This window comes from Dendrobium catenatum, unplaced genomic scaffold (genome assembly GCF_001605985.2).
Source record: "Dendrobium catenatum unplaced genomic scaffold, ASM160598v2 fragScaff_scaffold_716, whole genome shotgun sequence".
In the NCBI taxonomy this organism is placed as follows: Eukaryota; Viridiplantae; Streptophyta; class Magnoliopsida; order Asparagales; family Orchidaceae; genus Dendrobium; species Dendrobium catenatum.
In genome coordinates this window covers 628,405-653,618 of record NW_021319178.1, presented here as the reverse complement: position 1 = coordinate 653,618, position 25,214 = coordinate 628,405, and the positions used below count along the sequence as shown (strand labels likewise).

Below are 25,214 nucleotides of genomic sequence, written 5' to 3'. Positions count from 1 at the left end.
GGAAATGCCCTTGATTTTCTTAAAAATTACAGTGAAATATCACTGCTTTGACAGTCCAAATTTATTTTTTATTACTGCTTTTAAATTACCTCGTCATACTTTTTCATTGTTGGAGTTTGAAATCCAGAGTCAACAATTTATCTATTCACACCATGCTTCTAATGCAACCCATAAATTTGTAACCACTTTTTTTGTAGTTTTTAATCAGGCGGCCGACATTTTAAATAACGATCACCATCCAACCGGAAAGGCATCCTATTTATAACAGATACTAAAGTGTTAGTTGAGAATTTAAGACAATATGAATGGTGTTAAACTTGAAGCTGCTCATCCTTATCTTTCTCATCTGTGTGCTACTTAATTAGTTTACATCGCTGCTAAAGAAAAACATTCACAGGAAGTTGGAGTAGTGATCAAGAAACAGAGAGTAGCAATGGAGGTCTACAGAGTTGAGGTGGAAGAATCAATGCCGGCTGTCGGAAGCAACCCATCGGCTGGTCCTGTCTACAGATGCGTTTACGCCCAAAATGGTTTCCTCGAGCTGCCTCCAGGAATAGATTCTCCTTGGGATTTGTTCTGGTAAATATCTATCTATTAATTTTAAGCGCATTAGATAATAGTTGCCCAAATCTTTGTCATAACATTGTAATTATTCTTTCCAACTACTGCTTCATGCTATAGCTAGCCTAAAAAAAATCTAACCCGCTCTAATTCCTTCAAAAAATCTCTTACATTTATTTCTATGTACTAGCATAGCTTTGAGTTTGGAACTATTCTTTTTAGAAGCTTTTGCGGAATTGATTTGCATAAGCTGTAAGCAAAATCAAATCGAAATTGAAGTTTAATTAATATGACTTTTTTTACTCATATCCTTGCAGCAAATCTGTTAAAAGATTTCCTCAAAAACAAATGCTTGGTCATCGGCAAATTATGGATGAGAGGGTATGAAATTTAAGATTTTATTTGGAACAGCTTTCTTACTATTTTCTAAAGCATTTTTATAGTAAAAATATTACAATTTCAAGAAATTTTTGTTCTAAAAAAATTGCTTTAAAAATAATAAAAAAACTATCCCAAATGATTGGAATGCCCGTACGGCCACTTTAACGTTGTAGTTTAACTCGTTAATTACTTGAATTATTTCAAAAATGTTTTCTCTATTATGAATTTTCAACATCTATAGTTGCATAATTTATACTCAATGTTCAGGCAAGCCCTTATATTTGGCAAACATTCGAACAAGTTTATGAAAAAGCTATCAAGATTGGATCTGCCATGCGAAGATGTGGTCTTAGCTCTGTGAGCATATTAATCCCACTCCTTAACATATATAGCTTTATCTTGCAAGTTACAGGAGTTTTTACAGAGATATTTCTTAATTAATTTACTGCAGGGTGATCGATGTGGCATTTATGGATCAAATTGCTCTGAGTGGTTGATTGTCATGGAGGTACAACCATAAATGCGAACTAATGTGCTTTTTTATACCTCACCCTTACCGAGCAACTAAAAGAACCACTCATCATACTGAAAAAAATTGCATGTTCTGTTGAAGTTTGCTTCAAATAACAATTCAGTTTCTAAAATACTTGTATTTGCTCTTACCTATCAGCTTAAGCTTTTGATGTTTAGTGTCTATCTACAAGTGTACTAGACTTAACTTAGTCTCTTGACATTCCATGGCATCATAGCACATAGTTTACTTGGGATTAAGTGTTTTATCCAATTTACGACTCTAATCAAACTTGAATACTTCTATTATGATTGAGCAAACTTGAAGGGTAGGTGGCTGCTGTGGGTCTCCGAAAGGATTCTGCTCGTGTGGTTCGAATGCAAAGAGTACGATCACACTATCCCGAAGGACAAAATGATCGTAGACCTTTACACTTCGAATTAGGTCAATTCGAGCTCGAATTGGGCTCGACGGGGTTCAATTAAATCGATCGAAAAGGCTCGAGAACATTCGAGCAAAAAAAACGAGGTCAACAGCTGCCATGTAGGTTCCATGCGATTGAGTGCAGATATCATGTACACCTTTTATATAATGGGCAATAATGACCAATACCTTGGACTCACATGAGCAAGCGATTGTTGAGATTCATATCAGAATGAAAAGTACTCACATATTAAAAGTGAAATAAGAATTAAATTCATATTAAAAAAAATTCAAAAAAGTCCCCAAACTATTCGTGTATAACCAATTTAATTTCAAGTATCGCCTAGTTTCAATTTAATCAACTGACTCTATAAAATTGATCTGAAATAGTACCTTTTGTTGTAATTGTAATATAAAATTGATCCTAATTTAGTACATCAACTCTATAAAACTAATCCTAATCTAGTCTCAAAGGGATCATATGGATCAATTTTGTATAGTCACGGGACTAAATTAGAGCAATGTTATACTTTAGGACTAAAAATATTATATAGAATAGTCAGAGGCACTATTTTAAAATTTAACCTGTTCTTATTATAATGGTAGTGATACTTATGCAATGAACTTAAAATTTAAGTTGATGGGTAACTATACACTATTATTTTAGGATTAACTTGGATAAGTTTTCCACTTACTATTTAAGATATGCAATAGTTGAGTGATAGTGTTTCTTCATAATCTAGATATTAAACCTATATCACAAGTTTTACACCAATTAGTTTCTATAAGAAAATTAACAAAAATTCATAATAAAAATAATAACTTGCAAGTGATTTGGTTTATTTTATAAATAATTAAAAAAAAAGCTTCATGGAAATAGAGAAAAAAGAAAATAATAAATTTTTTTTTTCCATAAACTTGTCCAACCGATATCTATTTTTTGTAGGCTTGTTACAGTCAAAGAATTTGCTATGTACCTTTATACGACACTTTAGGTATGTAGCTTCTTTCTATCACTCTTTTTTTGTCCACTGAATTATCTTTTAATGTTCTTAATCTGATTGATATTATGTAGATTTGTTAACGATCTAATCTTGAATTGATTCCGCCCCAAACAAAATTGGCTCGAAGTCTTTCAATTTGATCTCAAGTTGAGCCATGTCGATTATAGAATGACTTTATTTTATCTCAATTTGAGCCAAAGTTGTGCATCACCATATCTATATAGCAAAATAAGAGAAAATATCCAAATTTCGTTTTGTTATGCATCTTCAATTTACATTGCATAGCAATGTATTTATTTAAAACTTGATGAAAATTAAGATAAATTTACTAGCACAAAATGGGATAAGAAAATAGAAATAAAATTTTGGGAGGTTTTATGGATCAAATATCTTTGCTTTTCATCTCAAGTTGATATAATCAATATTAATATTCTCAATGAAAATGTTCAAATACAATAAAATTCCAAATTAAAAGTTTATGATATAATAGCAATAAATATGATCATTCAAGCTCGAGATGCTTGTTTAATTCAAGCCATATATTATCTTCTTTTATCTTCAAGATTTTTTCTTGGTACTCTTTTATATCACATAGGTTGTACATACACATGTTTTCAGGAAAATTGATTGCCATCCAACTGAAAAATCTTCGTTTGTTTTTGAGTTACAATAGATAATATCAATGTAATTTCATACAGGCATCATTAAGCAAATTCTTGTCGTAATTGATATCAGCTTACTGCTTGTATCATCTAACCACTAATCTTGCTTTGCCCCCTTCCACTTATCTGCTACTGGCTCCCGAAGACCCACTTCATATCCATAGCTTCATGGCTTTCTAAAACTACGACAAGCTCCAATGTCTCATTCTTTTTTTTTTTTAATGGTTTTTCTCAATCTTTAATTTTGTGCAACTTCTTCATATAAAAGGAATTATTGATTAACTAAATGAAAAATGGCATTAAGCTCATTGGCTATCTCATGTATCTTTTGCAAACTTAAGTTCATTGTTGCCATGGACTATCTTCCAAAGTTGTACAAGATGATGGCAAGTGGGGATTTTGCTCTTTGTTTGCTTGATCTTCTTCTTCCAATAGATGATTCTCTTTGTTATTTTGCCAATTCTAGCATCTTTATTCTTTGAACTATATATCATGGCTCACAATTCTTCCTCAAGCAAGGCTCCTCACAATGTCGAACTCCTCTCATTCGCCATACCAACTGCTAAGCCCCACCGGATAAAATCTTCCTACTGCAGTTCCTCGGCCAATACATCTAATCTCCATTCCCTATCCAACTTCTAGTAGTTGATCCACTCACAATCACTCAAACTACACTCATAGTCACTCAAATAATTCTCACATGTGCTCATTGGACCGATTTCCTCCACTTCAATCACCTGTAATCCCCTCAAAAACCACCAACAACTCCTCTCCACAACCATCTTCTCTCTACCCTTATTATTATTATTATTATTATTATTATTATTATTATTATTATTATTCTAGTCTCACAACCCCACTTTTGACGCTAGTGGCGTGCCGGTGGACCACCCTACATGCTCTCCTAGCATGGTGGGAGGGAACCCGGTGTGATGCTTGTGACGAGGCGGTAGGCCTTTACATACTCTCGTAGCATGGCAGGAACAATTCTAATTACCAGTGTATGTTCCATTATGCAAGCGGGGAAAAAAACTATGGATTTTCAGACATATGCCTCTAAGAACCCTACATGCTCTCGTAGCATGGTGGGATTAAAAATCATAGCTGTGGTGTTACCTGACACCAACCCTATAAGCTCTTGTAGCGTGGTAGAAAAGGCCCAGCTCCCACAATTTCCGTTAAACAGGGGAGATACCAGGAGGCTGCCAAAATTCAAACTAAACACAGGATCTAACTTGAACAAAAATATAGTAGACTTGACTTGAACGACTCATACAGAACAAAATTTGTGAAATAATATACAAGAAACTAGACATTAAATCAATAAATACTTGATCAAGTTTAAAATACAAATAATGAAAAATAATCCTGCTTATTTAATTGAATATCAATAAGTAAATAAAGGGCAATGACAAGAAAACTCTTAGTGTATATAATGACATGCCTATAAATGATGAAATTAAATTAACATGTCATATTCAACTAGCCAATTTACTAGTGATGACCAAGAACTTGATTGAGCATGAGCTCTCATGAGCTTAGGCAAAGAACTTGTAATGAACAAGAAAATTAACCTATGGACACAAGAACTTATGATGCTCACAACATTTGGTCTATAAGCAACATTAGTAGAGTTGCAATGAAAGTAAACACCCGCGATACGAGAAGACTCGTTATGTACACAACGTTTAATCCATAAGTAACAATATATAAATCATCATTTACACCACAACCTACTCACAGTTAGTGCCAGTTAACTTGCGGATGAACTCATTTGCTTGTAAATGATAACATTGACATCCACCCTACAAATACACTCAAAAAAACATGTGAAGAGTGTAACGATCTCCCTACAACCAATATTAGCTAGCTTATAGATACACGTGGCAACCCCTACAAACTTTGAAAGACATGTAAGAGTGTGCGACAATTTGCTAATCAACATGCATAGGGAATTTGATAATGAATGTAGCTCGTCCGATAGTCAGTATCAATCTACAATTGAACAAATCAGCTTGCTTTCAAGCAGTAGTAGTAGGTATACTGCAAGGATAAAGGACCCTTTGTGACTGTGGATATGCAACATGTCACTTAAAAGCAAGCACCGAAGATCACAACAAATCCAGAACTTTAGCAATGCAAGCAATATTAGAAGACATCTTATACACATGAAAGTCTACTTGCAGGCTAGAGAAGTAAATTCACAATGAATATACTTACCCATGGATAGCAATAGAAGACTGAAAATGCATGTACTAAACCTAATTGCAAATGATGGTATTGCTCGCAAATATATACAGGCAGCATTCGATAAATGTCAGAGCATTAATACAGTCAAAACCAATCAAGTATCTAGCAAATGCATAAGATCCTTGCAGATGAAAGGAGCTGACATGAAAGGAAGGAAATGAGTTTCTCGAGATAAAGAGAAATTCTCATGCAAACAATGATAAAAGATTTGCAACACATATAAAATTGCCTACAAGCAAGAATAATATATTTGCAATTCATACGAGCTCCTACGAACCACTGTAGGAGACTCCTCATTTATACAGTAGTCTACCTATGGGTGATGGCTAGCAACATGCAACCATCGTAACAGATGTTGACCCCTATACCTCAAACCACACGATAAAGGACACCAATTGGTGAATAAAACATTACGCGCCTTAGCGCCACATGTCACTTAAAGGGTCATATGACCTCCGAATGCTAAACGGACGACATCGTTGCGATCAGGACATCGAACTCTGCTGTGTCGAGGCCCCTCGCAATTGAATCGGATGAGATCGGACGACCGACACCCGAAATTAAAGCACAAGGCTGATCAAAGGATGTCGGATCAACAAACGGACTTCATCATTGTGTTTAGAACATTGCAAATACTCAAAAAACTGTATTTTACTTGTTCAATTTAGATCATCCTAATGAGTGACATGAATTTCGAGACAACGCGCATTTCAAGGAAATCAGGCCTCGAAGACGCACGGATGACGTCCGATCGATAAACGGACAGCTCCATTGAATCCGGAACATCGTCGACATTCAGAAAATATACTTTATTTGATAAATTTGGATCATCTGAGGTGGTGGTGGATTTTTAGGTGATGCAAATATGATATAAAGACCTGCGTTATGATGGAAACAAGGCCTCGAAGATGCTCGGACGACGACCGATTGACAAGCGGACAGCGCCATTGCGTCCAGAATGTCGTTGACATTCAGAAAATATATTTTATTTGATAAATTTGGATCATCTGAGACAATGGTGAATTTTTAGGTGATGCAAATATGATATAAAGGCCTGCACTACGACGGAAACAAGGCCTCGAAAATGCTCGGACGACGTCCGATCGACAAACGGACAGCGCCATTGCGTCCGGAACGTCGTCGACATTCAGGATATACATTTTATTTAATAAATTTGGATCGTTTGAGGTGGCTTCGTAAATTTCAATTGCGATTCAAATATGATCCAAAGACGCGTATTACGAGGGAAATTAGCCTCGTCGGTGATGGGATGATGTCCGATCGTGAAACGGACCGAGTCATTGTGATTTAAATATCAGCAATACCCTAAATGCTCTACCGATTTCTGACACAGAAAATGGAGCAGTTGGCATGCAAATCAAGAGTTTTTTTTGTTTTGAATTAAACACAAGATTGCAATCTAAAACTAATATTAATATTAATAATAGTATATTATTAATTTTAATATTAGTTTAAAATAAATAAAATCAGAACAAAGTCAAAAATAAAAATCCAATCACATTAATGTGTTTACCTCGGATGTGTCGAAGGCTTCTGCCGAAATCTTCTGCTAAATCCCTGAAAATCCGTCGACGTTAGATCAAATCCTGCCTCAGACGCTGCATTGGTGAGTAAAACAGAGCGAAATAGCCCTTCATTTCTTGGGGATCACTTTCACAGCCATGATCTATTGCTTCCGCTACTTCTTTCCCTTCAAGCTTCCTCTTTGTCTTGAGCTCCAGGTCCTGAAGAAAATGATCTTTGCTCTTCCGAACTCCTCTCCACTACGGCTGAAGTCTCTCTTCCCTTCCCTGTCTGTCTTTGCCTCCTCACGCCCAGGCTGAAGACCACGGCTCCAAATCCACCTCACAACACCAACCGACCTTCTTCCCTCAGCTAAACAACAAGCCCTTTCCACCGTTCAAGTTCAAAGAGCTGCAGCCCTCTCACTCTAGAGCTCCGTCCACCACAGCCCATACCCGATCTCAAAACCTCTGCTGAGCTGGTCTGAGAGCCTTTATGGTTCTACTAAATGTCTAATAGCTCAGCCTCTTCAGGACAGTCCTAGCTCCCTCCTTTACAGCTGAACCAAGCCTTTTCCACTGAACTCTCGTCCACTTCACCTCACATGAAAGCTGAAGGGATCTCTTCTCTCAACTGAAGAAGTTGAGCTCCGCCACTCTAACCGTGAACTTCATCTGCCATAGACCTCATTTGCACAAAGGAAGTGGGGGTTATGAATGAAAAACCTGTTTGAGCTTATCAGAACAGAGCTTTCTCTTATGATAGATTTCATTAGAGTTTATGCATATCTCTTGGTATAATGGATGATTTAGATAGAGGTGGTACATATATTTCAACATTTGATCTCAATCTTGAGAGTTCTGAGTCGATTCAACAGAGAGATGGAGTAAATTCCAGTTATTCGGATTTGTCAAGTCCTTCATGTAGTTACAGGAAACATGTGGCATCTTGTTGGAAGAATTTGAGTATGATGAACCTCTCTCCACTCCATACAAAACAGAACCATTCTTCTCCACCAAACAGCAAAGTTCAACTCCACTTCTCATACCAAATCCCATCCATTTGACCATTCCAAAGCCCATTCCTCCAAACAGATTTCTACAAATCTTAACCCACCACTTCCATAAATCTGTTGTACAATAATTTTGCATTCAAACCTGCTTCATTCCATTCAACCCAAGCCTACATCAAAACAACAAACTTCTTTAATTTTTTTTTTTTATCTTATATTCTATTGTATTTCTATTTCCTGTTATAGGATAGATTTTGTATTAGTTTTTATTTATTTTTTTCATTATTGTGAAAAAAAAAGAAGAATGTAGTCTTGAAAAAAAAAGAAAAAAGTTACAAAAAAAAAAAAGAGAGATTTCTCCAAAAAAAAAAAAAGAAGAGAAAGAAAAATTTTTTCTCGATTTCGAAACCCTTGTTTGCTCTCTTACCTCGGCATAGCCGTGTAGTCGGTGGTCTACCACTATCACGCTTTTCAGGTGCACGGGTTCTTTTTTTTTTTGAGGCGGCAACCGGCGCGCACCCACGACAAGAGTAGGCGAGCGATCCTCGCGTCTCCTACATCTCTCTCGGAGTTCGTAGCACGCACAGAAAATCGCCCATGCACGCTTTTCCGTCGTTCGGTGGATGGGAACCGCATGCGATAGACGACGACAGAAGAGGATACTCATAAGTACCCGCTTGCGGGGAAATAACTGCTTTTCTTGTAAAATATTTTCAAAAATAAAAATATACTTTTTTGCAAAAAACCCATGCACGGTTTTCTTAGTGTGGGGATAAAAAAATACACGGCCGCGATGTCCTAGAAGAGGGCATCTACCTTGCACGCTTTTCTTAGCGTGGTGGGAAAGTCTCAGTTTTATGTAATTTTTCCCCTAACGGGGGAGACGCCGGAAGGCTGCTGAAATTTCCGTGAAATGATGCTTTATTTGGATCTGATGAACTCAAATGATAAAGAAAATTTTGACATTAATTTGCATTTGCAAGGACTACAGGGACTCGATTGAAGGGAAGAGGCTCATCTTAAGCCTGAATTGAACTGAACAATCAAAGGTGAACTTGAATGTGGACCGGAGTTTATAAAGACTTGAACTTTTATCTCTCCAAAATGATTCATGAAATACTCTAATCTAATGAACTACAATGAGTGGTGGTGAATAATGTTCCAAAATCTCACACATACAAGCATGAGACTCATGAAGGAGGGTATCCAAACATGATCCACATACAAGCAAGAGACCAAATGGATGTTCAATGTACATGAATTTGACTCAAAGTTAAATATGGCCAAGATGAATGTAAGACACAATACAAAAACCTTCAATTGAATATTATTGATGGTTACTTTGGTCATTTAAAATTCATCTAAACAAAATCATGCAAGCAATGCTGCAATAATTAATCATAAACCTTAAGAACGATATTTTTGGATGACTAATTTAATTTGAAAGAGTCATGTGGATTGAGATAGAGATATTGTGATAATATTAAGTTCACAATAAATTACTTATTACAAATCATCTCTTGAAGGACAAGAACTTGCCAAGTGAAAACTATATTTGCAAATAATGAAGAATAATTAGGAGAAATATGATTTGGTCATAAAGCCCATGAATCTTGATTAACTTGTAGCTTCATAATAGAATGCAAATAAAATGATATTTCCAAGCAATGATCAGATAGACTAGTATAGTTTGATTCATAATATAGATTAATGTTGCAAACCTCTTATGGAATAATAATGAGGATTATTACATATGATCTATCATTCAAACAAGTACATTACCCTCCTACAACTACTACAAATTTCTTTATGAGTACAACACAATGTTCACAAATGAAAATTATAATATGTGCAACAAAGATGTAATACCCTGTGAGATTGGCAAACGAGCATATTTGGTAGAAGATTAAAGGTGAATTACAGTCTCCATGGAAAACCATCGTGGAGGGATACAATAATCCCTACTATGCTCCACCAAGAAGGTGAATATGTCATATTGATATGGCGAGAGCACCAATTATTCATATGCAAGGTAAATACGGAAGAGAACTATGACAGATATAAGCTCAAAAGATAATCAGATAGAAGACCCACTATATACCACATATTTCTATAAAGATCTGCATAAACATACATTCTCTTTTATATAAATTGGATTATGTATATATGCCACTTATGGGTAGATGCAGAAGACTTCAGTAAATGTAGTATCCTGAAGTCAATTTCAGTCTGAGAAGGAAGACATCCACACTACCTACATGCAGTAGTAGCGGATGTACTGAAAGATCAAAGACCACAACAAAGTGCATGAAGGATACGACATATACAAGCTCCCACGAGCTTTCTGTTGGAGCCCCGCCACAGAATTTACATTAAAATCTACGATCAAGGCAGGAGAATTAGTTAGTGCACTTAGTACCCGCCTACAAAAATCAACAAATAGTGCACGACAATCTACCTGTACGAAGCAGCGAACAACTCTATTCAGAAGCTGCTACGAAACGCCACCGGATCCGCGACGTTCTTGGAAGCGGACAGAAGGCGTTTCATGAATATTCCAAAATACCCTCGCACTGCACTGTAGTGTACACACTTAGGTACACTAAAAGAGGTAACAATCCAAACATCCGCATGGGCCCGGTGAGCGTGTTATTGGTATACACGTGACGTCTAGAGAATGCTGCGCGGGTTACAAATTTTAACCCGATTCCTTAGACAGGTAAAAAAGGATTCAACAGAGTTTAATTATAGAATGCCACCAAACCCGCAAGGGCCCCGGCAAGCGTGTTATTGGTACACACGTGACGTCTAGGGATGCTGCGCGGGCTGACAAGTGAATTCTTGTTCGAACCCGATCCTCCTATATGGATCAATAGGAGTCGACAAGGTTCGAACTCTCAAACAAATACACGGTTGAGAGGACCAGTATATTTGTTTTAATACATTCATATCAGGCCTCCAAAGCCTTTATCAAAAGAATTCACTTACAAGGCAAAAAGCCTACGAAACCCGATCCTTTGTCGACAGCCCGACAAAGTTGAAAGGTTCAATCAATAAAAAGAAATGACCCCGAATAACCCCGATGATGCCGTGTTGAACGGTTATCTCAACCAGAGGTTTCATAAATATTTCTCAAATTCCACCCAAATGTCCATACCAATATTAAAATTCCACCCAAATACCCAAATCACAAAATTGCAAAAACCTACAAAAATCTCAAAAGTCCAAAAATATTTAAAATGAAACTATCCATCAACACTTAAAGCAAAATTCATCCACACCTCCGCAACAGTCTGCCGGGTGGACAAATTCAACTAAACTCTAGCTAACAAAGAGGCCTAATGCCGTAATCGAAAAATATCATCAGGATCCATTCTCAAATAATATCTTGCCAGTAAGGACGTTGGACGTTGTCCTCTAACGGCAGTTTCGCTGCCAAATGGCACTGCAGGTAAACGGTTATGACCCGGGCCCTCTGACCGAGTGGTTTGCCGCCAAAATGGCACCACGGATTAGCGGTATGGCCAGAGCCAATTACGCTCCTTAATGGCGTTAAATCCTTGAGATATGATCAATAGGATATGATCGATAGGGCACAAAGCCCTCTGTAAGCTAAGGTGGATTCAAATTTGTCCCTTAGACAAACATTCAACCCCGTCTACAGGCTCCTTGGACGAAGCAACCCATGGCTTCCGATAAGGATCCTTCAGTCAGGTTGGGTCGACTACCTCCTCTGACTAAGTAGACAGGACCACGATGGCCCGGGACGACGGAACACTGGGATCTTGATCGGGTCCATCATCCATTCCCCCACCATCAGCTTTAAGTGCAAGATGATGAAATTTCTATTTTAAATGTCAAAACCTTCAAATTACCAAACTCTTTCAAACCCTTCCAAAATTCAAAACCCAATTTCTACCAAATACTAACCTTGCTGCTACTATATGTCAGATAACGTGTATTCTATACGTATCTGATTGATGACTAGCCTTAATCGAAAGTTCTCTCTCGTGATCGGGAGGGGTAATTAATTATAGGGGCTTGCGCCTATAGGAAACCAGAACTCAGATCATAAAGTCCTCACAAAATGAGGGCGAAATCTCTGGGTAGTGTCTTATCTACAAACTCATCTGCCTTCCAAAATTTACCTCGGAACTTAGTTCGTTAAAACTCCCTCGCCGAATAAGAAAAGCGAGTGGAGGCCGAGGCCGAATTTTCGGAGCCCACAACAGAGTCCTTTGTAAACATATATAGTGAAGCATACTATAAATGTGAATGCCTTCTAGCAATGACATAAGATTTGTTGTATGTATAATAGCTTGTCTACATCTAATAATCAGCAATAAGCAATGAATGTTACAACACCCCTATAGTTGAAAACTACTAAATGGAAAGTAAATACATCAATCCTTCGCAACTAGAAATGATCTATATGCATCAAATGCAGACACTTAAGTGTCATTGATTGATTATCCATCTACCAACAAATGTGAAAAGGTCGTGATAAATGCAAATATCTACATGCATCTATAGGAGTTTCATTAGTGCATAATAGTCTACCTGCATAAAAAAAACAAATGATCCATAATGCAACACTACGCTTCGCTGTAAGCTAAAGCAGTGCATCAATAGCAAAAAAATTGCGAGCCATCGATAAACTGTGGCACCGATTATTACAATGCCAGGATGTCACACCAGGTAAATTAGATCGCTTGCAAGCAACAGGCATATGCTTCTGATGCGATGTCAGCTCATTTACAAGTTGAAGTACAATCCCACATGTTTAAAATTGAAGAAATTGATAGTGACGTATAGAGGATGAAACAAGCTAGACTACACTACTAATGCATGACAAATGAAAACTAGTGCACTGTTAAACAACATCATCAGATTCAAAATACTCATACAAGCAGACATAATGCATTTGTAATTTCCAAAATGAAATCATGCATGCTCATCGACAATAGTCAGTCACACAGTTGATCATATTTGAACATTGCAAATGCAACCCCCCATACATCAAACTGTATGATGATACATTTGCATGCATGTATGCATTTGAAATAGGTAGGATGCATCATGCAAATACACCATTCAACGAGTAAAATAAATCATGCATATACGTACTATAATTACAAAATGCACTGTACATATACATGTAAAATTGGCTACGCATATACAAGTTTATGACACAAGCATATCATGATTGCGTATAGTTAGAGATGAGTAAACATGTTACAAATATCCTCACCTAATATATGAATGTACTAGATGCCTATGTATTATTGCTTGCAAAGTATATGTTACAATATGCTGAAAGTTTTTTAGGGATGTTAGGCCCTTATGAACTAGCCCAAGGCTAATTAAGAGAGAAGTGAATAGGTATTTTAAAAAATCTTTTGCAATAAAAAAGTCAACACAAAATCCACCACAAAGAAAATACAATGCGAAAATTAAATGCAGAAATAAGAAATGAAAGAACACACCAGATTTATAGTGGTTCGGTTAAACCTTGACCTATGTCCACTATTCGGAGGCACCCTCCGAGTATTGCACAAAACTCAGTGTCTCTCCTTTTGCCCCCACAGCTAGGCGGAGAAGCCCTTATAAAATCACTTCCACCTTCCCTGGTTAATCTAGGAGGAGGCTGTGACATCACGATTTTATTTTTAGTAAAGGCATCCTATTTTGTCTATAAGGATGACTTATATGTAAGAACATGCGGTGAGAATCGAACCGAGGTGAGAATCGAACCGAGTGTTCTTTCCTCCATGCTTTAAAGTGGATGAATTTGTATATTCCATATAATATGGACAAGCTAACTTATCGAAGTGTTCCAACCTGAGAGCATTCCGTACTCACCAATTGTCTAAAGTAATGATGCCCTCATTATAAAGTTTTATTTGGTGTAGATATCATATGTACTTAATCCCTCTTCCTATAATAAATTTAAATCATAAGTTAACCGTTGTATGAATACATTGATCTTTACTTTTGGATTATGTGGCTTTAGAATGATAAGCATCATAAACATGTAAGGAGTGGTCATACACAACTCTGAGAGAAGATTATACATGGTGAATATTAGGGCGCCTAGCATGAGTAAGGTGAAGCAAACTGGCTAAATGGAGTAAAACCGTTTGCACATAAACCTAATATTATATTTCTTGATTCTATGGCGAAGGTGGGATGTGTACGATCAAAGTATTTCCAAATCTCTGTTTATGACAGATGTGTAATAATACCTTCTTGTGAGATATCTTTATTATGTCATCTCATATGTTCAACAAATATCATGGATGCATATAACCGTTGTAGTTTAGGAATTATGGTTAAGTAAAACATCCTACTGACTGGTACGTACTTCCTTCAGCTTTCTTTTTATCACAAATTTTGGTTTAAATCTTGGTGCATTATAGTAACGGCATGCAATCTCTTATTAATATCTTTATAGTATAACATACATCCATTGACATAATAATTTATCTTTATATATATCAAAACAAGTTTGAAAACAAATTTTTAAGTATGATATAAATCTATAGGAGTTATATTATTTATCGGGTTAATTTTCTTAAGCAGGCCAATAAATTGATTAAAATATTTACAGGGGACTAGGGCTGCAAACGAACCAAGCCGAGCCGAGTATGTGAGTGTTCATATTTGAGTTCATTTATTATTACCTTAATCAAGTTCGATTCATGTTTTATTCGAGCTTTATTATTTGTGTTCATGTTTGGTTGGTTTAATTTATCAGTGTTCATGTTTGGTTCATGTTCAATTTGTTTAGTGCTTATCGAGCTTTAAACGAACAAATATTAACGAGCTATGTTCATGAACATATTTAGCAAATAATCTATTGAAAAAATAAACCTTAAATTTATTCACAAACATCTTAAATAAATAATCTAGCAAACATGATAAATGTAAGATGTCTCTTGTTTATGAACAAATTCATTATGTTATAATAAATTAAAAATATTTATATTATTTATATTTATCAATTTTATAATTAAATATTAATCAAAATTTTATCGAGTTTGTTTATTTAAGGATCAAATATTTAAAATATTGTTTAAGTTTATTTGTTTAGTTAGTTAAATGATCACAACGAGCTTTAATCGAATCGAGCAACGAGTAGCTCGTCAAACGTTTGGTTCGCTTGCAACCGTACATGTGATATTATATTATGCCTTGATGCTTAATATATTTACAACAAAGGATAACTTTGAGTGAGTGGTGCATCCTTTCCATATTTGTTGTTGAGAAGAATGTAACAAATAAAAAAAAATTTGTGCCTCCTTATTAGGTGACTCTTCTATATATTGTTCAAATTGTGCTCCAGTTGTATCAAGAACTAAGTTCTCATGATCGGGTCGAATATTTTCTTCCTCAGCTATATTAGAACTTACAGACGGGCCATATCGAGAATTGAAATGTAGCTCATACTCACCATAAGAAGTCCAATACTAATATTCTAGCATGAACCCATATTGTATAGATCAATAATTACATCATCTAGGCATAGGTGCACTTGATTTTTATGTTTATAATATGAGCATAAAAAATTTCCATCTGAGATGAAGCTCGGCAGTTGAGAAGCTATTTTAATGATAAAATTTACCCCTTTAATGAACTCATATGTTAATGTCTTTCGTCCTTGCATTAATCGGTTATACATCCAACTTCTTTGATTTCTGATATCCATAATATAACCTATATATAATATGAATATATTATATATTGTTGTAACATCTATTGAAGAAATATAGATTGATTTTAATTTATTTGCAAATTAAATAGTGTTGTTTTACAGAGGTCCCTTGTTAATGAAAAATCTGGCAGCCTCCCGGCATCTCCCTCGTTTAGGGGAAATATAAAGAGTCTTATCTTGCCCACAACGTCAAAAAAGATGTATACGGTTGGTATCAAGTGACATTGCGGTTGTGGTTTTTAATTTTATCACACCAAGAAAGGTTTGTATAGGTCTTCAAGGGGGTACCTGTATGAAAATGTAGTTTGCACTGGAGATATTTCCAACATATTTACAATTTTCTTGACGTGTAAAAATGTAGTTCACGTGATAATACCATCTAAGGAAAATCTATCTCTCTAATCTTATCTTTCATAAGAGCTTCTCCAACATTTTTGCATATATGCTTATTTCATATCTTGTCCCTAAGAGTAAAGCTAGCCACTCATAAACATTCTAATCTCTGCAAACCATCTAAGGCAAATCTCTCGCTCTCTGTAATATTATATTCCATAAGAGCTACTATAACAATTTAACGTATATGCTCATTTCATATCATATCTATAAGAGTAAATTCCATAAGAGCATTCTAATCTCTGACATTCTAATCTAAACTAATAATATACACATCTCTCACTCTCGCTCTTTCTAATCTCATTCCATAAGAGCATTCTAATCTCAACTAAAAATATACACATCAACTCCCTCTCTAGACTCATCAACACGAAGAATATCATGAACAAAATGCATACACCATGTTACAATTTCTTGCAAATGTCTACTGAGAACATCCATGAAAAAAAGAAAAACTTATGGCATTCGGTGGCGAACATCAGCAAAAGAGGCAGCAAACTTTAGCAAGGATGGCAACGAATGTGGGAAAGGTCAACGACGAACGTCAGCAACGGACTAGTTTGGATGGCGGCAACATTCAGCCCAGGTCTCTGATGCGAGCAAAGCAAACTGAAATGAAGAGGAAAAAAAATGAGAAGAAAGACGACAGATGGCGAAATAGGGTTTTCATCAAGTTTGAATAAGCCGGCGCAATTTACAACAGTGATTTCGCCGATAATTTCTAACGGAAAAAAGAGCCGGAATATAATATATACCAGAGAATTGGCCGGCGGAATAAGCGCTGGTAAATTATCGACGGTAAATACGTTGGATATTCCACCGTAACTTTACCGTTGAAATATCCTCCGGTTAGTATGCCACTTTTTCCGACGCATGTAAATCTGTCGGAAAGTCTGACATTAATAGAAGATTTTCCTGTAGTGATGGCTTTTGATAAGGATCTTTCTGTCAGGTTGGGTCGACTATCTCCTCTAACTAAGTAGACCAGGGACCATGATGGCTCGGGATGACAGAACCATGAGATCTTGATCGGGTCTTTCATCACTCCCCTCACCATCTACTTTTTTGTGCGAGGTGGTAGATTTCTAATTTTAAATACTAAATTGCCAAATACCAAATCATGTTGCTACTATATGCCAGATATTTTGTATATGTTTGACGAGTAGCCTTAATCAGAAGTTCTCTCTTGCTATCGGGATGGGTAATTAACTATAAGGGCTTGCTCCTATAGGAAAGCTGAACTTAGATCATAAAGTCCTTTCAAAATGAGGGTGAAATCTCTGGGTGATGTCTTATTCACAACCCAATTTGTCTTCTGAAAATTTGCCTCGGAACATACTTGTTAAAACTGTCCTCAACGACCAAAAGAAAAGAAAGGGGCCGCGGAGAGGCCGGGGAGCGAATTTTTGGAGTCCACAAAAGATAAACTCAGCTTTCATGTTATAATCATGAATATAAATACAAATAATAATGTTTACTCCAAAATGTTGCTGGAGTTATGGCAGCCTAAATATCAGTGTGGATGAGCTCCACCAGCTTTGTTGCATGATTTGATGCCTCTTATGAGAAGCTTCTCCTAGTTGTTTACCAAAATAGAGAATCTCAAATCTCAAATGTTACAGCTAAGAATAATCAGCACCTTTTAGGTATTTGGCATCAACATGCTTGGTATTCATTTAGAAAAAAATTGATTATTTGAAATTTTGTGTGGTGCAGGTTCTGATGCAATAGAATTCATACTCAACCATGCAGAAGTTTCAATTGCTTTTGTTCAACAAAAGAAGATACCATATGTAAGCTTAACTTATTTACCACCTTATGGTAGAATATCTGCTTACTTGTTGAACCTCATTAGAGTGAATGCTCTTATATTTAAATCTTCACAGATCTTGAAGTGCCTTCCAAGCTGTTCTACTTTTCTCAGAAGTATGTCAAAAAGAAAATCGTTTGTAATCAATCTATTACATTTGTATATATTCAACTACATAATATGGAGGTAAAAAAAATGTTTTTAATTGACAGCGATTGTAAGTTTTGGTATCGTTACTGGCGAACAGAAGAAGGAAGCCGAAAAAGTTGGAGTAAGCTGTTTTTCGTGGAATGATTTTATCTCATTGGTGAGGTTCAAATTCGAAAAGGCACATAATTTTCTAGCATCATCATTTTTCACATACGCGTGTTCTTCAATGTATTCCATCTCATTTCTTTTGTTCGTATATACAATTTATTAAATTATAACTCAAGTTTTGATAGTCAGTCACCCAAATTAATAATCTAATAACCAACGCTATGCTAGTTTACTTTCAAGTAATGATACGGTGCTCAAATATAGTCAACAAAAAGTTCTTAGGTTCAGTTTCTGGTAGCATGAGTCATCGGCCCAATGACCTTAGAAACTATATTTTGCTATAAGTTTTGTAGCAATGCATTTTTACTTCACATTCTCTGCTGAGTCTATAATACTTGCCAGCCATCATATTTATCCTATACGAGTTCTGGGAGGAGAAAATCAGGTCAAATCATTATTTTCGGGGATGGAGTGAGTGAGTCTCAGTTCGACCAGACTCAAAACACTTAGTTAATAAGATTATTGAGGCTTTCATACCACCTATGGATAAATACATAAGCATTATAATGAACACAGGCTTCTACAAGTTATTGTAGAAGACCCATCATATATTCGAAATTCTTCCCACACGTGCACTGTAATATGTATGCACATAGGTACACAAAAGGGGCAAGTGCAATCATAAAATCCGTATGGGCCCCGGTAAGAGTGATGTATTCACACATGTGACGTCTAAAGATGCTGAGCGGGTCAATAAGTAAACTTAAATTCAAACCCAATCCTCTTATGCTGGTAAATAGGAGTCGACACGATTCGAACTATCAAAAGAATGTATCGATGCCGCGATCGTGGCATTTTCTTTATACGTTCATATTAGGTCTTCAAGGCCTATGAACAGAGAAATTCATTAATAAAATCTAAGTCAATGAAGAACCTGATCCTCTGTTGGCAAAGTCGATAAGGTCCAACAAATAAAATACAATAACCCCATACACCCCGATGATGGTTGCGTTGAATGTATATTTAAACCGAAGAGGTTAATTCCAAATACTCCAAACATTCAAAATGCTTCCAAATACCCATCAAACATTCAAAATCCCACAAAATCCAAATTTCCAAAAATCATCCAAAATTAAAAAAATTTTAAAATTGAAATAAACTATCAAACACTTAAAGCAAAACCCATCCAATCTCCATAGTAGTTTTTTGAGGTGAACAAATTTGAAAATACATCTCAGCTCACAAAGAGTTAATGTTTGGTCGAGAATATCACTAGGATTCATTCTCAAATAGTCTCTTGCTAGTAAGGACGTGTCATGTGTCCTCTAACCGACAGTTTTGCCATCAAATGGAGCTGTAGGTAAATGGTTATGACTGGGGCCCTCTGAACCGGGTTTGTTTGCCACCAAATGTCACCATTAAATTACGATTATGACCAAAGCTCGTATGCTCCCCAATGGCATCAAGTCCTTGAGATATGAATTAATAGGATATAATTGATAGGGCACAAAGCCCTTTGTTAGCTAAGGTGGATTTAAATTTATCCCCTTAAACAAACATCCACCCCAAGTCTACAAGGTTCCCTTGGACGACACAACCCATGACTATTGACAAGGATCCTTTTGTTAGGCTGGGTCGACTATCTCCTTTGACTAAGTAAACTAGGGACCACAATGGCTCGGGACAATAGAACCATGGGATCTTGATTGGGTTCATCATCGCTCCCCCCACCAATCCCTTTAAGTGCAAGATGGTGAAATTTCTATATTTTAATTATTAAACACCTAAACTCATGCTGTTACCATGTGCCAGATACACGTATTCTTTATGTATCTGATTGATGACCAGTTAATCAAAAGTTCCTCTCTTGTTATCGGGAGGGGTAATTAACTATAGAAGCTTGCGCCTATAGGAAACCAAAATTCAGGTCATAAAGTCTTCGCAAAATGAGGGTGAAATCTTTGGGTAGTGTCTTATCTACAAACCTAATCTACCATCCCAAAATTTATCCCAGAACTTAATATGTTAAGACTCCCGCGTAAAGCAACGGGGAGGCCGAGGCTGAATTTTTGGAGCCCACACGCTCGAGTGTACAACATTGCATGGGAGACCCTCAAACTCAAAGTAGGGCGAGGCTCACTTGTAACCTCTGACGAGCTCGACCAATTAAATTGAGGTTTGAGTCAACGATATAACCCGATTGATCGATACAATCAAATTTCACACAGAACTAATAATCAGTTGCTATATGGAGACTCCAACTACCACTTACATAATGACCACTAAAAGAATTCTACATTATATTAACAATATATTTAATATTGGCTTACTTTACTCCTCATCTAACGATTTCAATCTTGTATGGTATATAAATAGTGATTGGGTTAGAGAAATGAATGATAGAAAGAGTACCATTGGTTATGTGTTCTTAATGGGAGACTACTTTTATTTGGATGTTAAAGAAACAATCAATTGTCATATTATGTACCTGCAAAACAGAGTACGTAGCTATAACCTCATATGTTTGTCACACAAATTGGCTTCAAAATTTGTTAAAATAATTATGCTTACCATAAGAAAAAAAATAGCAAAAATTCATATTGATAATAAGTTAGCAATAGCACTAGCAAAAATTTAAGTTTTTTATGATAGACTTGAGCACATTGATACATGTTATCCCCATATCAGAGAATTCGTGACAAGAAATGAATTGCAAGTGGCGTATATGAAGTCACAAGGCCAAATTGATGATATTTCACCAAGCCTTTTAAGTATGAAGATTCTATCAAGATAAAAAATTTACTTGGAGTTGTAAAATTATGTTTAAGAGAGAGTGTTAGAAGTTAAACTTAGTTTTGGCTCACTATTTAGGCTTTTGTTGTCTAAATAGAGCTCATATTCTAGAATAATATTATAAAGAATTAATATGCTAGAAACCTATTCTAGAATAATTCTTAGAAAATTCAAAAATAATATTTAATGTCTTTTATGATAGAAGAATTTTCTAGAGAGTTATTTGTAATCATTAGATTGAAATGTATTGTCGCAAGTTTGTATCAAGTAAGAAATAAAATAAGTAGTCATTTTTATCTTCTGTAATCTTCTTCTTAGTCCAAGTAGCCGTTTTTATATTATTTTTTCTCAACTTTTTCTAGTTCTTTAATTTATTTCTATAGAAAAATATTTTCTAGTTCTAAAAGTGCTCTCATTCCAACATGGTTTATTAGTGTGCATAAGATAGACAACGCAAATAAGTCTAGAGCCTAGGTTATATTCAATTCTTCATGTTTGTACGTGCAAAGTTGATATTTACTTTATCTGCCTTGATCATGATCAATTTTTTCATATGAAAATGAATATAAATAACTATCACAATTTGTGCACAAATGCCATGGCAATATGCTAGCTAGCTTTCTGTTTCAGGAATATGATCAGAGCTGTGAACTTCCATCAAAATCCAAGGATGACATTTGCACAATTATGTATACTAGTGGAACTACTGGAGAACCGAAAGGAGTGGTTTTGTCCAACAAAGTTATTGTGACTCAAGTTCTTAGCATAGATTATCTACTTTTAGAGACTGATAAAGCGGTGAGGCCATCGTTCCCAACAATCTTGTATAGCTTAATCAAGATATTTTTTGTGGCCGATTAGTTTAATTGTTTCTATTGTTTTAAGCAGTTTCTTTCCTTCTATCCAAATCTACCTTTAGCTTCTTTTAAGCACTTCTAATTTGCATTTTTTTTAATTCTCTTACTAATCGTAAAATTTTACTACGTGAGCAACTCCTTTATTTACATGTACTTGTTTATGTAGCTGAGTGAAGAAGACTCATACCTATCATTTCTCCCGCTAGCCCATGTTTTTGATCAGATAGTGGAAAACTATTGTATCTATAAGGGCGCCTCAATCGGATTTTGGCAAGGGGTATATATGATGGTTACTAGTTTGTCCTTTTTCTTAATCTACAAAATAAAGAAGTCAATTGGAGCCTTAATTTTAAATTTAACTATTAGGATGTTCGACTTCTGATGGATGACATTAAGGAGCTAAAGCCCACATTGTTTTGTGGTGTGCCAAGGGTTTTCGACCGAATCTACACAGGTTCTCCCCAACATGATGAGTATATACATACATACATATATATATATACTTTGGATCTATTTATTTTTTACCTGGTAACAAGAGCTCTGCAGCTACCTCATATAATGGTGGGTGTTTCTTTGAAATGAAGGCATCAATCAAAAGATTCAATCTGGAGGAATATTAGCAAAAAAAATATTTGAATATGCTTATCAACAGTAAGTCAGTTCATTAGCACTTGTTCTCAATTGTTACCTATTGTCGTGCACCAGCTTCTACTAACATCAGATAAACGATTTGTTTTGTGCCTCCTATAAATATGTTCAACTCAGCAAGTTGAAAAATTTAAAGGATGGGTTCAAACAGGACCAGGCCTCACCTTTCTTTGACAAGCTTATCTTCAATAAAGTCAGTATTAACTATCTCTATATCTTCTAATTAGTATAGTAATCAAAGTTTTCATGTGTTAATATATATATGACCTGAAGATCAAACAAGGACTTGGAGGTCGTATACGCTTGATGCTATCAGGAGCTGCACCAGTTCCTAAGCATGTTGAGGAATTCTTCAGGGTCACAAGCTGCAGTGTTTTTTTGCAAGGATATGGTAATCATGTTGAACTTGCATTTATATTGTTTGAGAACGTACAATATATATAGCGTGGAAAATGAATGTTGGATTCATGCGTTGATTGTCGGACTCAGGTCTTACAGAAAGCTGTGCTGGTTGTTTCACATCAATAGCCAATGTTTTCCCAATGATAGGGTCTGTTGGTGTTCCAGTCCCCACAATAGAGGCTAGACTGGAATCAGTACCAGAGATGGGTTACGACGCTCTTTCTGATACACCTCGTGGAGAGATTTGTTTAAGGGGCACAACACTCTTCTCTGGTTATCACAAGCGCCAGGACCTTACAAATGAAGCAATTGTAAACGGATGGTTTCATACAGGTAAATTAAATTTTATTTGATGTTTTGATTGACAATAAATTATATTATATTAACCCTTAACCTCGTGCTTGCAGGTGACATAGGAGAATGGCAACCCAATGGTGCAATGAAGATAATTGATAGGAAAAAGAACATCTTTAAACTGTCACAAGGAGAATACGTTTCTGTTGAAATCATTGAAAGTGCATATTGCCAATGCCCTCTTGTCGCATCAGTATGTAACGAAACAGCTACTAATAAGTAGTATACATATGTAAATGTTACTGATCATACGTGCTTGAATTTTGTTGACAAGTAGATATGGGTTTACGGGAGCAGTTTCGAGTCATTTCTTGTTGCCGTTGCTATTCCAGAGCAGAAGGCATTGGAGGAATGGGCAGAAAGTAATCAAGTTTATGCAGGCAGCTTTGAGGACTTATGTAAGCATCAAAAAGCAAGAAAGCATATCCTTAACGAGTTAAATAACACTGGTAAAAGGCAGCAAGTAAGTATGCAGTCGTTAACTAATTTCGATCATTTGTTTCATGGAAAATTCATTAACAGATCATGATCAGTTTAGTATTGACTTATAACACAGTTGAAAGGTTTTGAGCTACTGAAAGCAGTACATTTAGAACCAAAGCCATTTGACATTGAAAGAGACCTAATTACTCCAACCTTTAAGTTGAAAAGAGTTCAGTTGCTCAAATACTACAAGGTCATTAATCATCGATCGCTATGAATGACAATTCTGTACTCCTTAATTGTTTTGCTTTTACCCGATATAATTAGTAACATTACTGATACACGAGAGTGGTGGATAATTCTTGCAGGACCTGGTTGATGAACTATACATCGAAGCAAAACAATTAAAAAAAGCATGAGTATTGTATTTATCTTTGATGTAATTAATGGAGTACGCAGATTAATGTTGCTTACTGTAACCAAACAGTCCGGTGGTTTCCAACTTTAGCAAACGCTGAAATATATTCTAGGAATTGCTGTAAAAGATTTTTTATTTCAATTGACGCTCCCCAGTCAATATGGTCTCAGGAATAAAATGGATGAATGCATGCTTTGAGCTATTCAGCTGGCCTAATCATATTTATCGAGAATATAGCTTCGAATGTTATGCCAATAAAGTTTACTTAGCACACTGCTTTTTCATGTATATTTAATAGGGCATGCAATTTCGCTTATGAGTACTTCAACAAATTTCTTTGGTCATTTGTTTTTTTGGGGACATTTAGGCCAATTAAGACAAATTCATACACAAATCATATATATAAGGCTCGAATCCAACACTTCTTGATTGGTAGTCAAAGCTCCCAACCAACTGACCAAAATGAACTGTGTACTTTGGTCATTCGTAAATTCGTTGATATTATGTGGGTGTCAGCTAATGTAATATATATATATATATATATATATATAGACACACACCGGACAGTGAATGTATATTATTTTTTTCTAAATGATCAGCTTGACGAAATAAACATGACATACAAAAGGATCCAATCCAACCCCAAATAACCCTAGCTCTTGAGCTTGAAGTATAGTTGAAAACTTTAGAATATTATTTTGAGGACTAAACAATCTTCAAATTTGTAAAGCTAATTGTCAAATCGAGCATTTTGATGAGATGAATCTAAGGAGCCCAATATCTCTTAATTTCAAAAACATCAAGGAATTTAAATGT

The 25,214-nt window shown here is 35.8% G+C and overlaps 1 protein-coding gene across 1 annotated transcript; it reads left to right on the top strand.

Moving 5' to 3' along the window:
• The first annotated feature begins 304 nt into the window (after window positions 1-304).
• On the top strand, window positions 305-24,627 carry LOC110108365 (long chain acyl-CoA synthetase 2). Its single transcript, XM_020838985.2, has 19 exons — window positions 305-579; window positions 879-942; window positions 1,210-1,299; window positions 1,394-1,450; window positions 2,823-2,871; window positions 18,152-18,228; window positions 18,322-18,361; window positions 18,458-18,552; window positions 21,927-22,094; window positions 22,320-22,430; window positions 22,520-22,607; window positions 22,738-22,804; window positions 22,919-22,994; window positions 23,075-23,192; window positions 23,291-23,536; window positions 23,611-23,750; window positions 23,835-24,020; window positions 24,114-24,233; window positions 24,349-24,627. The coding sequence occupies exons 1-19, from the start codon at window positions 434-436 to the stop codon at window positions 24,397-24,399; spliced, it is 1,989 nt and encodes a 662-aa protein (XP_020694644.1). The 5' UTR covers window positions 305-433; the 3' UTR covers window positions 24,400-24,627.
• The last annotated feature ends 587 nt before the right edge of the window (window positions 24,628-25,214 follow it).